The following is a 25,539-nucleotide window of genomic DNA, read 5'->3' as shown; positions in this document are numbered from 1 at the left end:
CCCGTGAAGGACTCCGTGTGCTCAGGGTGCGGTAAGCGAGGGCACTGGGTGAAGGTCTGCCGGGCTAAAGGGAACCCAAAGAGGGCAACCCCCAGATCATCCCTCGACCCATGCCAGAGTCCAGAAGTGCCAACCTCAGCCTCTCCATGCTGCTTACTGCCAGTATCTTGCTGTGCCTCGTGCTGAGATCTGCCACCGGAAATAAAACATCACAGGAAACAATGGTGGCCATTTTGCCGTGCCTCAAGGTCGATGCCACTTAGTTCTCCTTCGGATTAAGATGGAGGGCACCCATCTTGCCACACCTTGTGGTCGACACCATCTTATCTGCCTGTGGGCCAAGAGGAGAGAGTCAACATCGACATGAGGAGCAATGGGGTTACTGGAGCACTGGCATCGGTCATCCTGGATCAGACAATACCTCATCAACTGAATAACTCAACGATGGAGGTGAGGGTAAATGGACAGTTGACTGATTGCTTGGTAGACACTGGCTCCATGGCGAGCTTTATAAACTCTGCAACGGCTCTGTTGTACAACTTAAAAGTGTACCTGATGGACTATCATGTCTTCATAGCTTCACACTTGCACTCTGTTACAATCCAGGGGTATTATATAGTATATCTAACTGTAAAAGGCAGGTGGGGTGGGGGGGGGGGAGATTTTGTACTGAAGGATTTGTGTGCTGGGTCTGGACTTCCTGTGTCACCTTAAAAGTATGACCTTGGAATACTCTGGCCCACTTCCTCCAATCACAGTATGGAACGGAAGGTCTCAAAAGCTGATGCCACATGCCGTCTCTCAACCCTAAATATTGATATCCCCCCCATCTGTTTCCAAACCTGATTCCTGATTGCAAACCAATGGCCACAAAGAGCAGGTGACAGTGCTGGGGATCAGGAATTCATTGGAGCCAAGACACAGCGACTGCTCAAAGAAAATATAATTGAACCTAGCAACACCCCATGAAGAGCCCAGGTAGTAGTCATGAAAGTCCAGGCTAGTGATTGACTATAGCCAAACAATTAATCGCTTTGCAATCCTGGACCCCCTCCCTTGAATTTCAACATGATAAATGAAATTGCACAGTACTGAGTCTGTTCAACTATTGAACTGAAAGCTGCATATCATCAGTTACCGATCCATTCCAAGGACCACCCTACACAGCATCTGAGGCAGATGAACGGCTCTATCAGTTCCGGAGGGTCCCTTTTGGCATCACTAATGGGATCTCATTCTTCCAGAGACAGATGGACAAAATGATCGGCGAGTACGGTTGAAGGACACCTTCCCTTATCTTGACAACACCATCATTTGTGGACACTCTGTGGAAGACCATGATGCCAACCTCCAGAGGTTTCCCCACATGACCAAGGCCCTGAACGTCATGTACAACTCCAGTAAGCGTGCATTTTGGATGAAACGTCTGGCGATCCTGGGCTATATGGTGGAGGATGGTGTTATTGGCCCTGACCTGGATCAAATGCGCCCCCTGTCAGACCTCCCATTCCTGAAGACCATGAAGGCTTTAAGGAGATGCCTGGGTTTCTACTCATACTATGCCCAGTGGGCCCCTCACTACACGGATAAGGTCCACCCCCTCTTAAAGTCCACCTCTTTCCTATTGTAAGCCGAAGCCCAGGCAGCTTTCAACTACATTCGGAGCTGCATCACAAAGGCCACCATACATGAGGTGGACGAGAAGGCACCTTTCCAGGTCGAAAGCGATGCCTCTGATGTAGCTCTGGCTGCTACCCTTAACCAGCCGGGCAGGCCAGTTGTTTTTTTCTCCTGCACCCTACAAGTCCATGAGCTTTGGAACCCATCAGTGGAGAAAGAGGCTCAAACTATTGTAGAGGCCATCAGGCACTGGAGGCATTACCTGGCTGATAGAAAATTTACACTGCTCACCGACCATTTATGTTTAATAATGCAAAAAGGGGGAAAATAAAGAATGACAAGATTGCTAGGTGGAGGATCGAACTCTCCACCTATAATTATGACATAGCATACAGGCCAGGTACTTTCATTGAACCTCTAGATGTCCTGTCAAGAGGAATCTGTGCCTCTGCACACACCGGCCAGTTATGGTCGCAAGACTCATTTCGTCAAGGCACGCAACCTGCCGAACATCATTGAGGATATGAGAGAAATGATCAGGTTCTGTCAGGTCTGTGCGGAGTGCAAGCTGCAATTCTACCGCCCCGACAAAGCGCACCTGATAAAGGCATCCCTCCCCTTTGAATGACTCAGTGTCAATATCAAGGGTTCCCTCCCTTCCACCAACAGAAACGTGCACTTTCTCAATGTTATTGATGTTTTCCATTCGCCATCCCCTGCCCAGTCATGACCACCAGCACGGTCATCAAGGCCTTGCACTCTATTTTCACCCTGTTCAAGTAGCCCAGCTATATCCATAATGACCAGGGCTCACCATTTATGAGCAAAGAGCTACACCAGTATCTGCTTGTAAGAGGCATTACCTCTTACAAGCTGTTTGCTTGTAACTGTTTGCCAAAGTCTGCAAGCCAGTGGCCACCAGAAGTAGCTGGTACTGTGCAGCAGACAAGGCATTCATTAAGTCAGAAGTTCAGTGCTTATTGGGTGAGGGCATCATTGAGGCCAGCAATTGCCCTTGGAGGGCACAGGTGGCTGTGGTAAAATACAGCAAGGCGACTAGCTACAATCCCCGAGGGAACAGATAAGTTGAAAAAGAGAACGCGACTGTATGGAAGGCCATGAAATTGGTTCTCTGGTCTAAAGGCCTTCCAGACTCATGCTGGCAAGAAGTCTTACCCATGGCACTTCACTCCATAAGGTTCTCCTCTTCACGGCGACCAATGCAACTCCTCACGACTCATGTTTACGTTCCAGAAAAAATCCATGTCTGGGACTACTCTTCCGTTTGGCTATGGCACCAGGGGGAGAAAGCTGAGAAAGCACACGAGGAGGAGCAAGACAGACCCCCTGATTGACAGGGAGCACCTGCTGCACTCCAACCCAATGTGTCGTACCTTGATGGCAGAGAGGATACCGTCTCGATCAGAGACCTGGCACCTGCCGGAACTGAGGATCCAATGCCTCAAATGAGCCAGGAACTACTAAGTACCCCACTCAGGGTCCTGGAGGACACTGCTTGTGACCAGAGCTGGAGCCCTCAAGGTCCACTGGACAAGGAAGTTCCAGAAGCCCAAAGGCCTCCAGTACTGCTGCGCTTAAGTAGTTCCTCCTGACAGACTTAATTTGTAAATATTTGTAAACTATTCGTTGTTTTGAATATATGGTCTCTGTTTTCACCCACAGGTTCTATTCTGAAGGAAGGGGTGGATGCAGTGAACTGGAATTCACTGTCTGTGTATTATTCTGATGACTGGCACCTCCCTTGGCTCCACCCTTATCCACCCCAATATAAACCCTGGTTTTCCCGCCTTATCTCAGATTCACGTAAGGATTATTGTGTTTACCGGTCATTGATTGTAAGCTATTTAAAGTGTGTTTGTCCTCCTCACTTGTCTCTGAGTGCAATCAGTTGTGTTACAAGAAGATCATCGCATGCCTTGAGTGACACACACCATCCCACTTCTCTCGTGACCTGACCTTGGCAGCTGTTGCGGGTGATCTCCCCAATTGCTACTTCTGTGGGCATGGTAAGGATCTGAGGAAAAGCTGCCCTACCAAGGATGTGGTTTGTGCTAGGTGCAGGAAAATGGGACATTACACCAAAGTTTACCAGTCCAAACACCTGCAAAATCTAGTAGTGCTGCACGTGGACATTCACCACTCCAGACAGCATGATTAGCACCATCTCCTCTACAAACCAGCAATGCCACGTGTGAGTCATAGGGGCCAGTATTTTGGACAGCGTGGCAAATGGCATATTCCCAGGCATACGACCTTATGAGGGAACAGCAAGGGTGGCTATCTTTGGGTCGAGAGCAGCTATCTCGGGATCGTGAACACTCATCGGTCTCAGACAGCGAGCCTATACTGGCCTCCATTGCCCTAAACTAAGGGACACCATACAAACTCACCAGTTTCATGATGGACGTTTCATGTGTGTTACCAATTGCTTATTCGATAGCAGAAGGGCAGAAAGTTGTATCCACCCAGATACCACTAAGCACCTATCCCTTAAAGTACAGCCCGCCAAACACAATATATCACTCATGTCCAAACCACATACGGCAGCCATCCATGGGTCCTGTGTATTAACCCTGACCATTGGAAGCATGGTTTACAAACATTTCAGACTACTCATCGTGCCACAATTCTGTGCCCCCTTGCTACTGGGGCTGGACTTCCAGTGCCAAATTCAGAAAGTGACATTGAAATTTGATGGGCCCATCCCTCCTTTACTGTTTGCAATGAACAATTCACAGACGGCCCTCTATGTGCAACCTGTGGCTTATTGACCCCCAAGGTCAACACCCCCCAACTGTTTGCCAAAGTCTGCAAGCCAGTGGCCACCAGAAGTAGCTGGTACTGTGCAGCAGACAAGGCATTCATTAAGTCAGAAGTTCAGTGCTTATTGGGTGAGGGCATCATTGAGGCCAGCAATTGCCCTTGGAGGGCCCAGGTGGCTGTGGTAAAATACAGAGAAAAAAATAGGATGGTCATAGACTACAGCCAGACCATCAACCGGTACACACAGCTCAATGCATACCCGCTTCCTCACATATCCGATATGGTCAACCAGATCGCACCATATCAGGTATTCTCCACCATTGACCTGAAGTCGGTGTATCACCAGCTCCCGATCTGCCCTGGAGGACCGCCAGGATGGCCGCCTCTACCACTTCCTCCAGGTCCCTTTCGGTGTCACCAATGGGGTCTCCGTCTTCCGGCAGGAGATGGACCACATAGGGAACCACTATAATCGACAGGCCACCTTCCCATACCTAGATAATGTAACCATCTGCAGCCACGCCATGTAGGATCATGATGCAAATCTCTATAAATTATTCCGGGCAGAAAATTCCTGAACCTTACTTATAACGAGGGCAAATGTGTTTTCCGGATAGCGTGACTAGCCATCCTTGGCTTTGTGGTTGAGAAGAGCATCATTGGCCTAACCCTGACCGCATGCTCTCAAAGCATAAAGCTATGAAGAGATGCCTTGGGTTCTTCTCATATTATGCTCAATAGGTCTTTCAACTATGTGAACAAGATTCGTCTATTGGTCAAAGCCAACACGTTTCCCATACTGGCAGAGGTCCAAGCTGCATTTGACTGTGTCGAAGATGACATCGACATGGCAACCATGCATGCCATAGATGAGTCCACACGATCCCAATTGGAGAGCAATGCGTCTGACTTTGCCCTGGCTGCCACATTCATCAAATGCACAGACCCATTGCCTTTTTCTCACACACCTTCCAGGGCCCTGAAATTCACCACTACTCTGTCGAGATGGAGGCCCAGGCCATCATGAAGGCTGTACACCTTTGGAGACACTACCTCACTGGAAACCGATACACTCTCCTCATGGATCAGCGAGCAGTCGCGTCCATTTTTAATAATAAGCAAAGGGGCAAAATAAAGAATGATGAGATCTGAAGGTAAGTGGTCTTTGCCCACTTACAACTACAACATCCTCTATTGGCCTGGCAAACTTAACAAGCCCCTGGTCACTCTGTCCATTGGGATTTGTGCCAGTATCCAAATGGACAGACTGCAGACCCTCCATAATAACCTTTGTCACCCCAGAGTAACCAGAGTAATTAGATTCTTCCATTTTATCAAAGCTCAGAACCTACCATATTCCATTGAGGAGGTCCAGACAATGACTAAAAACTGCCAGGTCTGGGCTGAATGCAAACCGTATATCTACTGACTGGGCAAGGTGCACATGATCAAAGCCACTCGCCCCTTTGAGCGCCTAAGCATTAATTTCAAGGGGCTCCTCTCCTCCTCCAACTGGAATGTCTTCTTGCTTACAATCATCGACAAATAGTTCTGTTTCCCTTTCACCATTTCCTGCCCAAACATGACCATGACCACAATTATCAATATCCGCAATACCTTCACCGTCTTTGGGTACCCTGGGTTCATCCATAGCCACTAGGGGATCTCAGTACCTACTGGCCAGGGCATTGCCACAAGCAGGTCCCGAGGGGAAATGGTTAAGTGGAAAAGGAGAATGCCACAGTCTGAAAAACAATCCTGGCACTGAGGTTACGGGGCCTCCCCATCTCCCAATAGCAAGAAGTCCTTCCAGATGCACTCCAATCCATCTGGTCACTTCTATGTACCACTACCACCAACACCTCTCATGAATGGATGTTTGCTTTCCCTAGGAACTCTGCATCATGGACTATACTGCCCACATGGCTTTCCTCGCCAGGACTAGTCCTGCCTCAGAAGCATGCCAAGCAATCTAAGATTGGTCCACTGGTCGAGAGGATCTGCCTTCTACATGCTAACCCCCAGTATGCCCACATTATCTTCCCTGATGGGCACGAGGACACAGCCTTGATCCAGGATCTGGCACCATCGGATGCCTCCTTGACCACCAACAGACACTTCTCCCACTTCTACCTTAGGAGTCCATGAGCCTGCAGCTGACCACTCTCCACCCCTGGCAATTGTTATCACCAATGATGCACCAACACCACATTCCCTTACACCCTCACCTGTTTCCCCCCCCCCCCCCCGTCAAACTGTAACCAGTGATGACAGGCTAACCCAGAAGTCTATGGCAGTGCCCCAACCATTACCATGTCGTTCACTGCAGCAACATAGACCCTCCCCACCCCCCCGACAGCCTTAACCTGTGAAATGTATATATGTATATTTGTTTCATCTTTTCTTTCTCACCCCACAGGACTCTTCTTAAAAAGGAGGAGTGAATGTGGTAAACCATTGTTATGCTATGATTGGCTGCTGCTGGCCGGACACATCTCCCGAGACTGATCCTACCCATAGCCCCTTGCATGCTCCCTATTCCATTCTGCCTCAATCAGTCAATGAGGCTGATAGCTGTTCCAGTCCATAGTTAATAAAAGGCTGATAGTTTCACAACTCCATTCTTTTGTGATTATTGATGGTGCATCAACTTCATCACTTAGACTTCATTGCACTCACTGGTCTTTGCATCATCTGTGAACATGCCTCCTGTGTCCACAGCCAATCATTCGCATATGTTGCCACAAGCATGGGTCCAGGTCTGCAGAACACCACTGGCCACAAGCATCCAATCACCAATGAACCTTGTTGCATTAACTTTCATACCACAAAACAATGTTGGATTCATTTAACCAACGTCCCTGGATTTCATGAGTTCTAGCAATTGAATGTTGGAGTGACCTATTTCTGCTCATATATATTATTCTCTAGCCTTTTTTGTCCTTCTGCCCTCAGCAGTTGTTTTGATTGTTTATATCACACATGTCAAACTCAGGCCTGGGGGCCAAATTTGGCCCACGATATAATTATATTTGGCCCGCAAGATCATATAAAATATGCATTAGAGCTGGCCCGCTGGCCGCCGTGCCAGTATAGCGCATGCACAGCTAATACTACAAATCCCAGAATGCTTTGCAAATGCGTTGGCGCCAGCCCGTCAGCCCGTTAATCGCCCCCACCTCCTCTCTTTACTTTCATTAGCATCTGCGACCTGTCGCCCAACTCACACGTAATAAACCCCTTATGAAAAATGGCCAAACGAAAGACAGAAAACAGGACCTTTCAAGACAGGTGGGAGGCAAACTCTGACCCCAGACTTTGATGAACTTGCATCTAAGAAGAGATGCCAAGTATCTGGTTTAGACCCAGGTGCATCAGAGTAATCCAAGCTAAGCTTGGATTAATATTTTCTTTGGTTAACTTTGGACTCTTCATAGTTGAAAGATTGGATTTTCACTGAAGCAATTTGTTATTTTATTGACTTGTTGGCTTGTGAAAAAAAATACATTTAAAATGAGCTTAAAGGCTATAGAGAAATATTATTGAATATTTTATTTCTCATTTGTTAATGCTTCTTCTGGAAAGAGTTTAACCAAAATTATTATTAAACATTTATTTTAATAAGAAAAAGTTTAACATTGCATATGTTGAAAGAAGAGAAAACATGCAGATGTTGTTGAAAATTTTCAATAAATATTTAGTTTGGCCCAGGACTTAGTCCAAGATTTTAATTTTGGCCCTCTGTGAATTTGAGTTTGACACCCCTGGTTTATATGTTTATGCCGTGTAGTTTTTTTTGCACTACCAATTAGTGGTAATTTTGCCATGCCTGCAGGAGAAAAGGAATCTCAGGGTTGATCGTGATGTCATGTATATATTCTGAAATCACTTATCACCTTTTTTCCCCTTCTACCCTCCCACGTTAGCATATGTCCTGCCCCTTCCTCCCTCCTCTCCCAACATTTTAATCAGGTGCCTGCCCTATTTTTGGTTGCCCCTGATAAAGGGCCCAGGCCTTTACTGCCTATGGATGCTGTTAGCTGTTGAGTTTCTCCAGCATGGTTTTTGCATCTGAAGACTTTCTTATTTAAATAAAATAATCCAAGTTGTAAGGCTGCACAATATTTATTATTTATATAGATACATGCTGCATATGTATTATTAATCTGCATGTGTGTTATGTCTGGCTGTGTGTTTTGCACGAGGACTGGAGAATGCTGTTTGGTCGGGTTGTATGTACAATCAGATGACAATAAACTTGACTTGGTGGCATGGTTAAGGTAGCAGTTGGTGCAATGCCTTTACTGTGCCAGCGATTGGGATCTGGGTTAGAATCCTGACTGTAAAGACTTTGTAGTTCTTCCCATGTCTGCGTGGTTTTTTTTTGCAGGGGCTCTGGTTTCCTCCCACCCTTCAAAACGTACTGGGATTGTAAGTCAATTGGGTATCATTGGGCAGCAGGGACTCGTGGGCCAAAATGGCCTGTTGCCGTGCTGTGTGTCTAAATTTAAAATTTGACGACGAGATAGGACAGGCAATGGGGCTGATTGGAACCAGCATGAACTCAAAGGAGGGTCTGTGCCATTCTGAATTTTGGGACAATCAGGAGGATTGCACTTTTGCATCAATATTTGAAGTGGGTGTTATGGTAATTTTAAAAAATTCGACAAGTTCTGAATCCCACATCCTTTCTGACGTGGTGGCTTGAACAACTAAGTGGCTCGAGGTCGTCTGTGACTCGCCTCCTCCTTGATGAAGGCGTTTAGATCAATAGCCAGCAGGTGATTTGTTTTAGAATGAATTTCCCAATCCAAGCAGTTTGCTCTTTCTATCAGTCGCTTCCGAAGCGTACGGCGGCTTTGACCCACGTGTAGTAAATGTAGCAAGAATTAAAGACGGTTATTCGTTAACTGTTAAGTGAAATCGAGTAGACAGCCTCTTTCAACAGTTCTTAGAAAGACCATCAGACAGGGATTCTGCTCAATGAGAGGGATTGACAACTTTTCAACACAGTCTCGCTGAGCTGTGCCATCCCCCAAGATTGGAGCAGACTGCAGCAGGATGGAGGAGGTCGCCGATCCCGATACTGGCTCGAAACAGGGATCTCACTCCATCCACACTCGCCTCCGAAAACACTTCCAAAAGACCAGACCGATTCTTGGCTCCAGAATCGGGCCTGACCATAAAGGGGACCCCAAGAAAGAAACAGCGGGTAAAGTGACTTGGAAAAACAAGAGGCAGGTGCTGGACCGCGTCTTCTCGTCCTCGCAGCCCAACCTGTGCTGCTCGGGACCGAACGGCAGCGCGGCGTCTCGGGGCCAGAGGAATTCCCGGGCCGGGGCAAACCTGGTCTCCGAGTCCAAGCAAGTGACGCCGGGGAGACAGAGAACTATTTTAGCCAGTGTCTGGTCGGCTGTGACACATCAAAAGCGCCCGGCCCTTTGTGCAAGCCAATGCCCGGAGCTCCCCGAACCCTCCCGGGACCAGGAGACGCGAAGCCAAGCGGGAGCTGCAGAGACTGTGAGTTGCAGTTGGCTGTGGGTTTTTTTTTGGCGCAGTGTTGCTGTTGTAACCTGTCTCTGCTGTTACCGCATGTACGCGAGGCTGCTAGTGTTCGTATAGTAGACCTAGAATTGGGATAAGGTGGAGGGGGTAATTCCACTTGGACCTTAAACACAATGTGCGAATGTCTGTCTGCATCGTGTTTGTTTCAGTAAATGTTCACTGACAACAGTGGGCAGTAATTGCCCTGGGTGATTGCCGATTTGTCGACCTGGTCCGCGTTAAACTGGCAACAACTTTAACACGGGAACCCACCGCGTCGGTGTTTTGGTTGATCGATGGCTTGGATTCCATTCTGACAGCTTTCAGGATTTCGATTAAAGAAATCTTAAACTGCTTGTCGGTTGTCAAAATGAACCGTCAGGAGTCGGGACACAGTTTGCAAGAGCGGGGAAGGTCGACGGCCACCTACACTCGAAACTAGCGAACAAATTTTTTTCTGCTCGGAGATGTGTACGATGACTTGTGTTCTCTCAGTCACACGTGTGTATACAAGCTGCTTCCATCCCGAATTGAATTCCCCACTCCCGCACGTACACCCTTCAGGCAGCGTCTCCACTGCGGGCGGCTCCCTGTCTGGCAGGAGAACCGCACCTTTCGTGGGAACCACTCCACAGAACACTGTGCATCAATACGAACGTCGCAGCGCAATTCGTGAATGGAATGAGAGAACAAGCGCGTTTCCCTCCTTGGTTTTTAATGTCTTGGATCCCTGCCACAATATCCGAACAGTTTAGATTGATCTCTAATAACGTATTCATGAACACACCAAACGTATTGGTAACACTGGATATTCCCCCCCCCCAAAAAAAAAAGGGTTTGCTTCTTTTAGATTAAAAAAAAGGATTATGATGGATAACTTCAAGCTGAATGCATAGATATTTTCAGATTTGCTGTATCATCAAGGAAGTCAGGAAATCTTTAAACATGCCAAATTCAATAAAAGTTTATCACACAATGCTGACACATTTGTTCAAACTGACCTAAAAATATTTGGTGCTGATTTTTGTTTGTACTCGGCATCTGATGCCTCTTCTGTCAGAATCAACAGTTGATGGATTCCTGTTGCCCGAGTGCTGCTTTTCCATGGGCACAATGTCCTGGTGAAACCTCTCACCATGTTTGCCACTGACTGCTCCAAGATCAGCAAGAAAGAAGTCCAAGTGCGAACTATGCAGAAAATGAATTTTCAGTGACATGTTGCATTGTTTTGTGAGCTTGAAGTAGACATAAAATGTGACAGAAAATCTCAAAAGTAGGTTATATTTATAAACAAATTGATCAGCCATGATCTGTAAAATGGCGGTGCTGGCTCAAAGGGCCTACTCCAGCTCCTATTGTCTATTGATATATGATAGGAAATTAAGGTTATTTTTGTCATCAGCACCCCAAAATTGATGAAATAAACCCAAAAATGTTCAGGAAGTAAAATCTTGGTTGTCCATTGTAATCTCCATCCTTGTCGTGATGAAACCACACAATCCTCTACTTTCCCAGTTGAGTCAGTCTATACCCAGGTTCCAAGGACCAACACTGCTGCTGTTTCACTGGCCCAGTGCCCCGGGGCTGTCTAGTTTGCTTTCCTTGTGGTCCTTGGGATTTCCTTCCAAACCTCAAAAGATGCATAGCAAATGTAGATTTTTTTGAGCAGTGAGTGATAGAATCTGGAAAATTAATGGGTATGTGGGGATCTTAAAAATAAGCTGAATGTAAGAGTAGTATAAAAGGGTGCTTGAGGATGACTGGATATCATGTTTACATGCTGTATGATTGTTTCATTTGTGCTGATCTATATGTGACCAAAATTGAAATAAGAAAGTGAATTAAATCTAGACCTTGGATCCTATTTGTTTTGATCAAGGCTGATTTCTAGGCAAGAATTGCTGAATATCCAGAAATCTTTGTTTTGAATAACCTCAACAATTGTGCTTTATTTTGTAAATGTAAGCCATTGCATGACTTCCTTTTCAATGTATTTTTCCCACTGAACACCATCTAATTTTTTACTCGTTTCTGAGATTCCATTTTGCTAGATTGAAGATCCTAGTGTTTGATTGAACTTTCTTATTCGATGTGTATATAAAAAAAATAATTTAAAAATTCTATCACATTCTTGACATTAAAAGACCCTTAATATGATCATGAATGAACTCTTTTTTCTTAGACAAAACCAGATTTGATGTACAATTTTCCTGAGATGACTTAAGTTGTATAAGACATGATAAGGTCAAATTTAGAATATTTTGTGTAGTCTTGGTCACCCAACTACAGGAAAGATGTCAATAAGACAAAGAGTGCAGCGGTGATTTACTATAAGATTAAGAACTGGGTTCTGAGGCAGGCGGAGGCCCCGATACGGGCAGAGAGTTGGAGGCGGCGGCCCCAGTCCAGGCACAGGGTGAGCTGCGGCGGCCTCGGCCCCGGTCCGGGCGAAGGGTAGACGGCGGCGGCCCCGATCCGGGCAGGAGCAAGGGGGAGACGGCGGCCCCGGCCTCGGTCGAGTGAGGCAGGCGGAGGCCCCGGTCCGGACAGGGAGTGGGAGGCGGCGGCCCCAGTCCAGGCACAGGGAGAGCAGCAGCGGCCCCGGCCCCGGTCCGGGCGAAGGGTAGACGACGGCGGCCCCGATCCGGGCAGGAGCAAGGGGGAGACGGCGGCCTCGGTCGAGTGAGGCAGGCGGAGGCCCCGGTCCGGACAGGGAGTGGGAGGCGGCGGCCCCAGTCCGGGCACAGGGTGAGCTGCGGCGGCCTCGGCCCCGGTCTGGGCGAAGGGTAGACGGCGGTGGCCCCGATCCGGGCAGGAGCAAGGGGGAGATGGCGGCCCCGGCCTCGGTCGAGTGGGGCAGGCGAAGGCCCCGATACGGACAGAGAGTGGGAGGCGGCGGCCCCAATCCAGGCACAGGGTGAACTGCGGCGGCCTCGGCCCCGGTCCGGGCAGTATGGACCGACCTAGGAGGGGAGGCAGGCCCCTCCAGCCCGGGTAAGAAACCTGCATAGGAGAAGGCCACTCCGATATAAAACCTACGACCCAAGGACCTCGCTGCCACGTCCCAGCTTGCTTGGCCACGGCACACGAACCATGGGTGTAAAGGGTGGGGCCAGTACTGCGCGCACTGCACTCCACCTAAAAGCTCCTTTGCACAGGCCCGAGGACAGGTCCACGTCCTCCCCCTCCACGTCCTCCCCCTCAAAAGATGCTCACAAACTCAAGCTAGCATGCTGGAACATCAGAACCACGCTAGACAAGGCTGACAGCCACCGACCTGAACGTCGGTCTGCCCTCATTGCACATGAACTCCTCAGACTTGACATCGACATAGCCGCTCTCAGTGAAGTCCGCCTGGTAGATGTAGGCAGCCTCCAAGAACGCGGCGCGGGCTACACACTCTACTGGTCTGGCAAGCCTTCGGATGAACGACGCCTATCTGGTGTAGGCTTCATGGTCAAGAGCTTCATTGCCTCCAAACTCGAAAACCTTCCGACAGGCCTCTCGGACCGAATCATGTCCATGCGACTCCCACTTCAAAACAAGCGTCACATCACCCTCATCAGTGTCTATGCTCCAACCCTCCAGGCGGAACCAGCAGAAAAGAACAAGTTCTACACCGACCTGTGCAACCTCATCCAACGTACCCCTACAGCCGACAAGGTTGTCATCCTGGGCGACTTCAACGCTCGTGTCGGCAAAGACTCAGAAACCTGGCCAGGAATCCTGGGCAAGCATGGCGTCGGCAAGTGCAACGACAATGGGCGCCTCCTGTTGGAGCTCTGCGCAGAACAGCGACTTGTCATTACAAACACCCTTTTTCAGCAGAGGGACAGCCTGAAGACTACCTGGATGCATCCCCGATCCAAACACTGGCACCTCCTGGACTACATCCTGGTGCGAGAAAGTGACAAACAAGATGTGCTCCACACCAGGGTCATGCCTAGCGCGGAATGCCACACTGACCACCGGCTGGTTCGCTGCAAGCTCAACCTTCACTTCAAGCCAAAGCCCAGGAACAATAAAGCCCCCAGAAAGAGGTTCAATGTTGGAAACCTGCAGTCAGATGAAGCGAGAGGAAACTTCCAGGCAAACCTCAAAGCAAAGCTCGACGTTGCAACCCGCCTCACGGACCCGTCCCCTGAAACCCTCTGGGATCAGTTGAAGACTACCATACTGCAATCCACTGAAGAGGTACTGGGCTTCTCCTCCAGGAAAAACAAGGACTGGTTTGACGAAAACAGCCAGGAAATCCAGGAGCTGCTGGCAAAGAAGCGAGCTGCCCACCAGGCTCACCTTACAAAGCCGTCCTGTCCAGAGAAGAAACAAGCCTTCCGTCGCGCATGCAGCCATCTTCAGCGCAAACTCTGGAGATCCAAAATGAGTGGTGGACTAGCCTCGCCAAACGAACCCAGCTCAGCGCGGACATTGGCGACTTCAGGGGTTTCTACGAGGCTCTAAAGGCTGTGTACGGCCCCTCACCCCAAGTCCAAAGCCCGCTGCGCAGCTCAGACGGCAAAGTCCTCCTCAGCGACAAGATCTCCATCCTCAACCGATGGTCAGAACACTTCCAATCTCTTTTCAGTGCCAACCGCTCAGTCCAAGATCCGCCTGCTCCAGCTCCCTCAACAGCCCCTAAGGCTAGAGCTGGATGAGGTTCCCACCCTGGATGAGACATATAAGGCAATCGAACAACTGAAAAGTGCAAAGCAGCAGGTGTGGATGGAATCCCCCCAGAAGTCTGGAAGGCTGGCGGCAAAACTCTGCATGCCAAACTGCATGAGTTTTTCAAGCTTTGTTGGGACCAAGGTAAACTGCCTCAGGATCTTCGTGATGCCACCATCATCACCCTGTACAAAAACAAAGGCGAGAAATCAGACTGCTCAAACTACAGGGGAATCACGTTGCTCTCCATTGCAGGCAAAATCTTCGCTAGGATTCTACTAAATAGAATAATACCTAGTGTCGCCGAGAATATTCTCCCAGAATCACATATTCTCCCAGAATCACAGTGCGGCTTTCGCGCAAACAGAGGAACCACTGACATGGTCTTTGCCCTCAGACAGCTCCAAGAAAAGTGCAGAGAACAAAACAAAGGACTCTACATCACCTTTGTTGACCTCACCAAAGCCTTCGACACCGTGAGCAGGAAAGGGCTTTGGCAAATACTAGAGCGCATTGGATGTCCCCCAAAGTTCCTCAACATGATTATCCAACTGCACGAAAACCAACAAGGTCGGGTCAGATACAGAAATGAGCTCTCTGAACCCTTCTCCATTAACAATGGCGTGAAGCAAGGCTGTGTTCTCGCACCAACCCCCTTTTCAATCTTCTTCAGCATGATGCTGAACCAAGCCATGAAAGACCCTAACAATGAAGACGCTGTTTACATCCGGTACCGCACGGATGGCAGTCTCTTCAATCTGAGGCGCCTGCAAGCTCACACCAAGACACAAGAGAAACTTGTCCGTGAACTACTCTTTGCAGATGATGCCGCTTTAGTTGCCCATTCAGAGCCAGCTCTTCAGCGCTTGACGTCCTGCTTTGCGGAAACTGCCAAAATATCTACAATTTGCACTGAGCAATGTACAGTAGATTCAATTTATTGTCCACCAGGACTGCCAGAATTTTGCTTTTACTTTCCATCCACCTTTTCTTCCCATTTGTGTAATAGTTCCTTGCTATTATTATCCCCATGTGAGGTATTTCACATCCTGTGCACTGAATTTAATTTGGTCTGCTCAAAATTCAAGCAAGTTCAAAACCTTGTATAATTTATCTGGTTCAGCTTTGGCTATTACTGCTTCATTCATTTATCTTCTCATGGAGGAACTCTCTGGAATGGAAATTAAGTCTGCCTGAAGTGATCATCATTTCAGCAATTTACACACACACACACACACACACACACACACACACACACACACACACACACACACACACACACACACACACACTTTTAAATATAAACTTCAGTTATCAATTGGAATGAGCTGGCAATATTTTGCCTTTAAATGATTCACTCTTTTAAAAATACTTCTTTACACTCAATCATTTTATGGTCAGAAATAAAATTCCTATTTTGTGTGCATTTTTCCAATAATAGTGGAAATTTGTCTTGAGATTAAAAGGCTGCATTCATTCTTTGTTAAATACCTGAGAGGTTTGCAATAATGGATTTGTGCTGCTCAAGCAAATATGATTTACTACACAAAGAGAGAATGGGTATACTGAGACTACAGAGTTTAAAAGAAAGAAAATGAGGGAGGATATTGTCAGACTCCTCAAATGAGTCCATATAGGTTGAGATTGGGAACAAAATAGCATTGACACATTCACAGTGTATTATAGACCTTCCAATGATCAATAGGAGATGGTGAAACAGATATATAGGCAGATATCTGTTTGATGCAATAACAATAGGGTTAACAATAGTATTTACTGGGATTACTTAAGAGATAAAGGCTCAGAAGAGTGTGTACAGAAGAGTTTTTTGACGCAGTATGTAGATAAACTGATAGGGGAAGGAACATTAATGAACATTGGAGAATGTAATTGGTCAAGAGGATGGAGTGTCAGTGGGGAATCTTCGTGGAGATGGTGACCATAACTCTGTATAATTTATAGTAGTTATTCAGGATATGGTTGTAAATTGGATCGGACAATGACTTGCACAATATATGTTAGGGCACTGTGGAGCATGGGCAAGCAGAGGGATCTGGGAATACAAAAACATAATTCTTTGAATGGAGTTTAAAGGGGATTAAAAGGGCTTTGGTACATTAGCCTTCATAAATCAAAGTATTGAATACAGGAACATAGAACAGTACAGGCCCTTCAGGTCTCATTGTGGTGCTGACCCTTAATTCCTTTCTTTAAAAAAAAGTAATAAACCCTCCCTTCCCCAAAACCCACTATTTTTCTTACATCCATGTCTGTTTGAATCTTAAATGCCCTAAATGTCTCAGCTTCCACCACCATCACCAGAAAGGCATTCCAAGCACTCACAACTCTGTGGTTATATAAACAAATCTTGTCCCTTGCATCTTCCTTAAGCTTTCCTCCCTTAACTTTGTACATCTATTCTGCCATAGGAAACAGGTGCTGGGTGTCCACTCTATCGATGTCTCTCATAATATATACCTTTATCAAGTCTCCTCCACCTTCTACACTCCAAAGTGTAAAGTCCCAGCTCTGCTAACCTTGCCTCATAAGAGTTGTTTCCAAATCCAGGCAACATCCTGGTAAATCTCCTTGGCGCCCTCTCCATAGCTTGCTATAATGAGATGACCAGAAATTAACACAATACTCTAAATGTGGTGTTCCCAGAGATTTGTAGAGTTGTAACATGACATCTCTAATCCTGAACTCAATGCCCCTATTAATGAACCCCAGAAATCCGTAGGCCTTCTTAAATATCCTAACCGGCGCCCCCCTCCCCCCCGGCGCCCCCCTCCCCCCCGGCGCCCCCCTCCCCCCCGGCGCCCCCCTCCCCCCCGGCGCCCCCCTCCCCCCCGGCGCCCCCCTCCCCCCCGGCGCCCCCCTCCCCCCCGGCGCCCCCCTCCCCCCCGGCGCCCCCCTCCCCCCCGGCGCCCCCCTCCCCCCCGGCGCCCCCCTCCCCCCCGGCGCCCCCCTCCCCCCCGGCGCCCCCCTCCCCCCCGGCGCCCCCCTCCCCCCCGGCGCCCCCCTCCCCCCCGGCGCCCCCCTCCCCCCCCGGCGCCCCCCTCCCCCCCGGCGCCCCCCTCCCCCCCGGCGCCCCCCTCCCCCCCGGCGCCCCCCCTCCCCCCCGGCGCCCCCCTCCCCCCCGGCGCCCCCCTCCCCCCCGGCGCCCCCCTCCCCCCCGGCGCCCCCCTCCCCCCCCGGCGCCCCCCTCCCCCCCGGCGCCCCCCTCCCCCCCGGCGCCCCCCTCCCCCCCGGCAAGAAAACTGGGGAAGCATGGGGTTGGGGGGGTGGACTTTAATGAAAGCCAGAGAAGTTGATATTAATGTCATCTGGTTGGATGGTGCCCATTTGGAAGTTGAGGTGTTCCTCCAATTTGCGGGTGGTCTCAGTCTGGCAGTGCATGAGACCATTGAGATGGTATCTCAGCAAGGTAATGGGGTGGGGAATTGAAATGTGTAGTCACTGGGAGATCCATCCTGTTGTGGTGGACAGTGTTGAGGTGATCAAGAAAGTGATCTTCCAGTCTGTATCCAGTCTCTCTGTAGAGGAGACAACATCAGGAGCACTGGATGCAGTAGATGATCCCTGCAGATTCACAAGTGAAATGATGGAAACCTCTGTCCGAATGGTGGTGAGGGAGGAGGTGTGGGTTCAACAACTGAGCATCTCCTGCAGGCATGGAGCGATTGGTGGGGAGGAAGGAGTAGACAAGGGAGTCATGAATCGAGCAGTCCCTGCGAAGGGAGGGGAATATGTTTAGTGGTGGATCATGTAGTAGGTGGCAGAAATGGTGGAGGAGGATGTGTTGGATGTAGAGGCTGGTGGGGTGGTAGGTTATAGAGGACCAGGACAGATATACATGTAATGTATGATATGCAAGTGAGCACCGAATTGATGGTGTTAGAGGGAAAACTACATTGTTTGAAGAATGAGAACACATGATCTGGCATGGAAATCCTTGACCTGGATGCAGATGTGATGGAGTGATTGAGAGAATGTGATGAAATCCTTACAGGGGACAGGGTGGGAAGAGGTGTGGTCAAGGTAGCCATGGAGGTTGTGGGTGATAGAAGATGTCTGAGAGTTTGTCTCTTGAGATGGAGATGGAGAGATGGAGGGAAAGAAGAGTGTTGCTAGAGATGGACAAAGTGAATTTGAGGTCACGATAGAAGTTGGCAGCAAAGTGGATGAAGTCAATAAGGTCGATGTGCGCATGATGTAGCGGAGGAAGAGTTGAATGGCCTGTTGTGAGTGAGGGAACTGATTCAATGAATCTCAAAAGCAAGGACTCTGAACACAGTAAATTACAATTTATAGAAGATGTGCATGGGAAGATCGTAGCAGATAACAGCACTGTGCACTTTAGTTCATTATTGTGTGTTACATACAATCAAGGAAAATAAACTACAATACCTGCCACTCCTTGACTTGGTGCAGGCACGCCAAAAATGTCTCATGTTCACAAATGACCACATAGTATGTTTTCTGTCCCAGACCGAAAACGCATCGCCAATATTACAATTTTTTAATCTATATAGTTTGTATAGTGTGAGATATTGGTGTAGGAAATTGAACAAATCTGTATCTTGCATTTATAATTGATGTCGTGCCTTCCAAACACCAATCAGACCAACATCTTTCTATTGTTGCAACACCTAGATCCAACTCCCATCTCTCTTGATCTTAGTAAACCTGGGTTTCACACTTTCATTCTGGAGAAAAACTGTCCCATGAATTCCCTTTTAATCTTTCCCCTCTCACCTTAAGTCTATGCCCCCTGGTTTTAGACGCCAGTGGGGTGGGGGGGGGGTGGGTGGAGAAGAGTATGACCATCAGTTAACTGTTTGCATTAGTTTCCTAAAAGGACTGGTTGCTTTGGCTGGATTGGATTTGTCTTGGTTTTTTTGGTGTAGGGCATACACAAGCAATTTCCACTATACCAGGTAAATTATGTTTTGGCTAAATTGGAATAACTTGCTTAGAGGAGAAGATGAAATCAGTAATAACACCAAGATGTGTTTAGCTTGTGTAAAACAAAAGGTTAGATTTGTTGATCCTGTACAAGTTCAGGAGTAGTCTCCAAGCATATCCAAAACTTTTTCTTGAATACTATCACCTTTCAATTTCTCCTGATTTGTTGTTCCAGATTACATTTGTCATTTTGTGCTTCCATCACTAGTATTCCATACAGGTACACTGTACATTCAAATTTCCAGCAGAAATTTTCAAATGAAATAGCCTTAGAAATTCATATGCAAACACCTCATTTGCATAACTCTGCTACCCATTTCATTTGAAGCTGTGTCAATATTGTAAAATGGAAGTCGAAGTTTGAACCATTTTGCATGCACATTACAAACACGGAACCGAGTATCCATTCACCTGAAGAGTCCACCACAGATAATATTTTGGACATCACACCTGTTGATGAAAATTTCTGCAACGAGTCAGGTTACTAACACAAAGTAGGTAGGATTAAGGATAGAGGCCTTGGTGATCCAGGGAAATGGATGAACTGAGCACTAACCAGATGTGTCAATCATTACTGCATTGCAAAACAATGGCTAATGGTTCTGTTTTACTTGGTGTTAGACTTGTTGCCATTCACCATCTGACACCATCTCTATTATAGTTCAGCTCTTATCAACCTTTTTTTGGCTATGGCCTATTTAGGACTCTGCTCAAAGTTTATGGTCCCCTTCCCTGTGTAGTAGTCGATTAGTTTGATTTCCTCTACACTTCTCTCCTACCAACTACATAAAAAAATTAAAAAGCATTTTTGATTTCAGTCCTTGCCACCCCTTAATTATACTGTGCCCTGTTGAGAATGCTCCTCTAGCTGATAGTGAAGTCTGCGTTGTTATGAGCCCAGAGGACCCCAAAACCCAGCAGCAATGAATATTCACCAAGACAAATGGTGACTTAACAAAAGTTGCTTTTAATTATCTTTAAACATGAAAACAGATCAAACTCTTGTTACTATTAAGTTACTTCACTCCCTTCTAATTCTAAGTGCACATGTAGTAATATGTGTGTGTAAAGTTCTTTGATTCACAGCCCAATCTCACTTCTCATTCCTCCAAGTTTACTGGTTGCAGGCAATTCTTTTACTGTGCCCAGAATTTAACATTTATGAAGTTCACCATACTTTGGTGCTTGAAAAGTAAATGGTGACCGCACAGGAAGGTTCTTGATGGTTTTCAGAGAGACATTTGTTGTTCGCTAGCTACACAGGGTATATTAAAAATGTAGTAATCAACAAAAAAAAAGAAAATAAATAGAAAAAAACCATTACTCAAAATCTTTTACTCAAGGTTAGAGAATGTGACGTCAACTTGGAAACCATCAACACGACATCATGGTTTTGGAAACAGTCTTAAAACTTTAGATTACGATAATAGTCCATAAAAGGATCACATGTCTTTGGGGGGGAAAAATTGTATTTGAATCTTTTTTTCTAAGCTTTAAACAAGACAAATATTTAACCATTGTGTGTAGTTTGAGTGCTCTCTTTCCATTTGATCAATATTGCACATCTGGCTATCAATGAAGTCAAACCTGAAATTGGACTTTGAGATAAATCAATAAAACATCATCATAATTGTTAGATATTTCAAACCGACAAATTAAAGGGCAAGGTTCCAATTTAAACTTGAGAATCCCTAATCGTGGGGGGGGAGGGGGAATCTTTCCAAATAGATTCTTGACTAGGGCAAAACCAAAACTGGTGAAGTAAGGAAGCCTCTGTAATTTTACGTAAGTCACGTCAAGGATTTGTATCTGAAGAAAAATGAGTTAATTTAGCCTCAGAAAAATGCACTCTATGGAATGATCGAGACTAGGGTTTGAATCCAAGCTATCTGTAAGGGGTTTGTATGCTCTCCCTATGTCTGAGTGGGTTTTTCCCAGGGAGCTCCAATTTCCTCCCACAGTTTGAAACGTACTGGGGGTGTAAGAATTGGGTTTAAATTGGGTGGCATTGGTTCAATGGCTGAAATGGACTGTTTACTTTGCTGTATGTCTAAAGTCTTTTTAAAAATTAAAATTTGAAACAGATATAGCTACCAGTGTAAGTAAGTGTGGAGTACTTAATGCAAATCACGATGTTGTCAGGGCAAGTTCAGAATAACAATCCATAAATGCCTTGAATATCTCTACTTGCAATGGTCCAACTTGCAATTTTTTCCAAGATACTGTGATGCGCTATTGAGCAGAAAAGCAGACACAAAACACAATGTCTGTTCAACAGGCTTTATTCCACACAGACTTCCACAGAGCTGGTTGTGAGAGTAGCTGTGCTGGCTCTGAGACTGACTTTGAGGGGCCAGATGTAACTTGTATCCCGGAGGGTGATTGGCAGCCGACTGGGTGGAGCTTGGTCCATTCAGGTCAGCTGATTGCCTTGTCCTCCAGTGCTCTTCCTGCAGGTACACGGGTTGCCCCCTGCAGTAGGCTATTGGTGTATCACCACATTCAGCCCCTTTAAAATTGTCTTGGGGGAGGAGGTTACATCCTGTGTTGTACAAAGCCCCAAACATATGTAAATTATTTACAAGATTAGACTGTCCGGCAGCCATTGGAGTCTCTGTGACCATTGCAGGGTTGGCTCCTGGTCAAAGGTCAGTGAGGGTAAGCAGGGGCTAGTTGGATGGGCGAGGGCAGGAGCGGCTGGTAAGGTGGGGTGGCCAGAGTTGAAGTGTGTGTGAGGCATTGGGTGGGGGGGGGGGGGTGGGTTCATCCTCCATGGTTGGAGTGGGTCTAGGGTTCCCGGGGTGGGGAAGGTGCGGCAGGCCAACGTGTTCTTGGGTGTCCCACAGCTGTCCGGGGTTGGGGGAGTGCGTCGGGCCAGCATGGTCCTGTGATGAAGGATGCTGTTTTGCTGTGGTGGGTGCTCCCGCTGGTGCCAGGTCCCTGGTTGAGACCATGTCCTCCCTGCTGCTGTTGAACCCAATGCAGGCGTAGTTGTGGTTTGCATGTAGGAGGAACACCTGCTTGTCCAGGGGTTTGGCCTTGTGGGCTCACACTTATCTATGCAGGAGCATCAGTCCCAGGGACGTGAGCCATGCTGGGAGTGATGTTCCAATCGCCGATTTCCTGGGAAATGCAAACAGGGGTTCGTGAGGGGTTCGTTGGTAGCCGTGCACAGGAGTGACCTGATGGCATGGAGCACCTCAGGGAGGGTGTCCTGCCAGTACTTAATGGACCATCCCTTAGACTTGAGGGCTAGGAGGATTGCTTTCCATATTACCCTGTTCTCACACTCCACCTGTCTATTACCTCTCGTTGTAACTAGTTGAGCAACTAGTTGCGATGGCCCTTGCTGTCAGGTACTAGCACAGTTCCTCACTCATGAAGCTATACCCCCAATCACTGTGGATGAACACGGAGTAGCCGAACATGATGAAGATCTGCGTCAGTGCCCTGATGATGGTGGCCATGGAGATGTCTGGGCATGGGATGGTGAAAAGGAAGCGGGAGTACTTGTCTATTACCGCAAGGAAATGCCTTCCAATTCATGGAAGGCAGTGGGCCCTTGAAGTCTATGCTGAAGCACTCAAAGGGCTGAGTGGCCTTTATGACGAGGATCTGGGGCAGGCGGAAGAAGCGGGGCTTGCATTCTGCACAGACCCGGCAGGGCTCAGTCACAGTCTTGACATCCCTGACAGTGTACGGGAGGTTTCGGTACTTGATAAAATGGTATAAGGGGGTGGCAGAGGGACTTGAGCAGGATATGCAGCTGGTCGTCATGGAGCAATGCTGGGAGAGGGCGTCGGGGGAGTCAGTAAACTTTCCCGGTTGGTACTAGATGTTGTAGCTGTACGTTGCCAGCTTGGCTCTCCAGAGCAAGATCTTATCGTTCTTGATCTTGCCTTTGTAGGTGGTGTTAAACATGAGCACCACTGCATGCTTGTCAGTGAGGAGGGTTAACCTCATGCCTACCAGGTAGTGGCTCCAGTGGCCGACTGCTTCCACGATTGCCTGGACCTCCTTTTCAATGGCGGAGTGCCCCAACAGGGTCCTGGAGAAGAAGGTGATAGGGCACCCCTCCTGGTTTAGGGTAGCAGCAAGGTCCACATTGGAGGCATCGCTCTCCACCTGGAAGGGGAGTCCTCATCCATGGCATGAATCATGGCGTCTGTGATATCCTGCCTGATAGGCATGAAAGCTGCCTGCGCCTCTGATGGGAGGGAAAAGTTGTGACCTGGGCCAGTGGGCGGACCTTGTCTGAGAAGCCCACTGTGAGTAATAGGAGAAAAGGCCAAGGCACCTGCAGAGGGCCTTGAGCGTGTGGGAGAGGGGCATCTCCATTAATGGGCGCATCTGTTCTGGATCCGGACCAATGACACCATGTGCCATGATGTACCCCAGGATAGTGAGGCAGGTGGTGCTGAACACTCATTGCTCTTCATTGTAAATGAGGTTCAGGTCTTTGGCCGTCCGGAGATATTTCTCCAGGTTTGCATCGTTGTGGCTGCAGATGGTGACCTTATCCAGGTATGAGAAAGTTGCCCTTAACTTGTGCCAGTCTACCATCCAATCCATCTCCTGCTGGAAGACAGAAACCCTGTTTGTGACCCCAAATGGAACTTGGTGGAACTGGTGCAGACCCCAGTCTGCCTCAAAGGCAATGTAAGACTTATCCCACAGGTGGATGGGGAGTTGGTGATAAGCCAACTTCAGGTCAATCATGGAGGAGACCCGATAGCGGGCTATCTCATTGACCATGTCAGCTATCCTCAGTAAGCGGTGGGTGTCCAGCTGAATGTACCAATTGATGATCTGGCTGTAATCCATGACCACTCTCAGCTTGCTGCCCCCCTTGACCATTACGACTTGGGCTCTCCATAGGCTGTTGCTGGGCTCTATGACAGCTTCCGCCAGAAGCTGCTGTACCTCTGCCCTGATGAAGTCTCTGTCCGTTGCGCAATAGCACCTACTTCTGGTGGCTATCGACTTGCAGTCTGGCGAGAGGTGTGAGAAGAGGGCGGGAGGGGTGATGTGCAGTGCGGAAAGGCCGCAGGATGGCCGGGGCTGGTTGGACGGCACCCTGTGGAGTGTGAGTTGGGGAAGGGGCTCCCGAAGGCGAGGGTGATGCTCTGCAGGTGACATTGGAAGTCTAAGCCCAGGAGGACAGGGGTGCAGAGTTTGGACATGACCAGGAGCCTGAACCTGATGTATGTCTTCTTTCTACCCTTCCCCACCCCCATAGTCAGATAGGCAGAGCAGTGCCCGAGGGTATTAATAGTTCCGTCCTGGGTGGTGAAGGTGGTTGGGTGGATTTTGAGTTTTAGGGAATGGGCCATGCTCGGGTGAATAAAGCTCTGTGCTGCCACTGTTGATTAGACACTTTGTTACCTGCCCATTGATTTTGATGTCCATCATGAAGCTCCCAAGGCTGTGAGGGATGTCCCTGGTCAGTGTGGTGGGCTCTAGGACCATCTCAAGATCTGAGTTGTCATTCCCCGATGGCAGAGGTGAATTACGGCCAGTGGTGTCCTCTGTAGGCATGGGAAGCGTTGCTAGAGGTGAGTGTGACCAGTGGTGCTCTCTGTAGGCTTGGGGTGTAGTGGGTGCCGATCGGCGGTGTCCAGAGGTGTGGGGTGCTTTGGGTGGTGATCGACAGTGTCTGGAGGCATGGAATGCATCAGTAGGGCGGCTTGGTCAGCGCCCATGTTGACCACATCGTCATCATCGTTGGTGCTGTTCTCATTGTAGGCCTGGGAGGGCCTGAGTGACTGTGGTGCCTGCCTGGCACAAGATGGTGGCACAATGTGGGCATGCGTGGAGGTGGCCTGGCAGGTTTTCCTCCCTGGCTGTGCTGGTTGTGCCGGGGAAGTCACACCGTAGATCTGATCTACACCGGGACCCACAGTACTTATAAGGATGTGGGGCACCTGCAGCAGTGATGTTCTCATCCACTGTCTGGTT

At 48.2% G+C, this 25,539-nt stretch overlaps 1 protein-coding gene across 12 annotated transcripts in view; it reads left to right on the top strand.

Annotated features, from left to right (window-relative positions):
- mctp1a (multiple C2 domains, transmembrane 1a) overlaps nucleotides 1–25,539 on the top strand; it is a 534,415-nt gene that overhangs the window by 25,265 nt on the left and 483,611 nt on the right. For 2 of the 12 annotated variants that reach the window (XM_069891553.1, XM_069891546.1), the window contains exon 1: nucleotides 9,236–9,924. The exons of 7 other annotated variants lie outside the window; for them this stretch is intronic. In XM_069891553.1, the coding sequence (XP_069747654.1) occupies nucleotides 9,466–9,924 (459 nt within the window). In that variant the 5' untranslated portion in view covers nucleotides 9,236–9,465. Of the gene's footprint in view, nucleotides 1–9,220; nucleotides 9,925–25,539 lie in introns of those variants that run through there. 3 more of the 12 variants (XM_069891585.1, XR_011342276.1, XM_069891562.1) reach the window with 3 other exon arrangements.

Source organism: Narcine bancroftii, chromosome 1, assembly GCF_036971445.1.
Source record: "Narcine bancroftii isolate sNarBan1 chromosome 1, sNarBan1.hap1, whole genome shotgun sequence".
Lineage (NCBI taxonomy): Eukaryota > Metazoa > Chordata > Chondrichthyes > Torpediniformes > Narcinidae > Narcine > Narcine bancroftii.
This window is presented reverse-complemented; position numbering and strand designations above follow the sequence as displayed.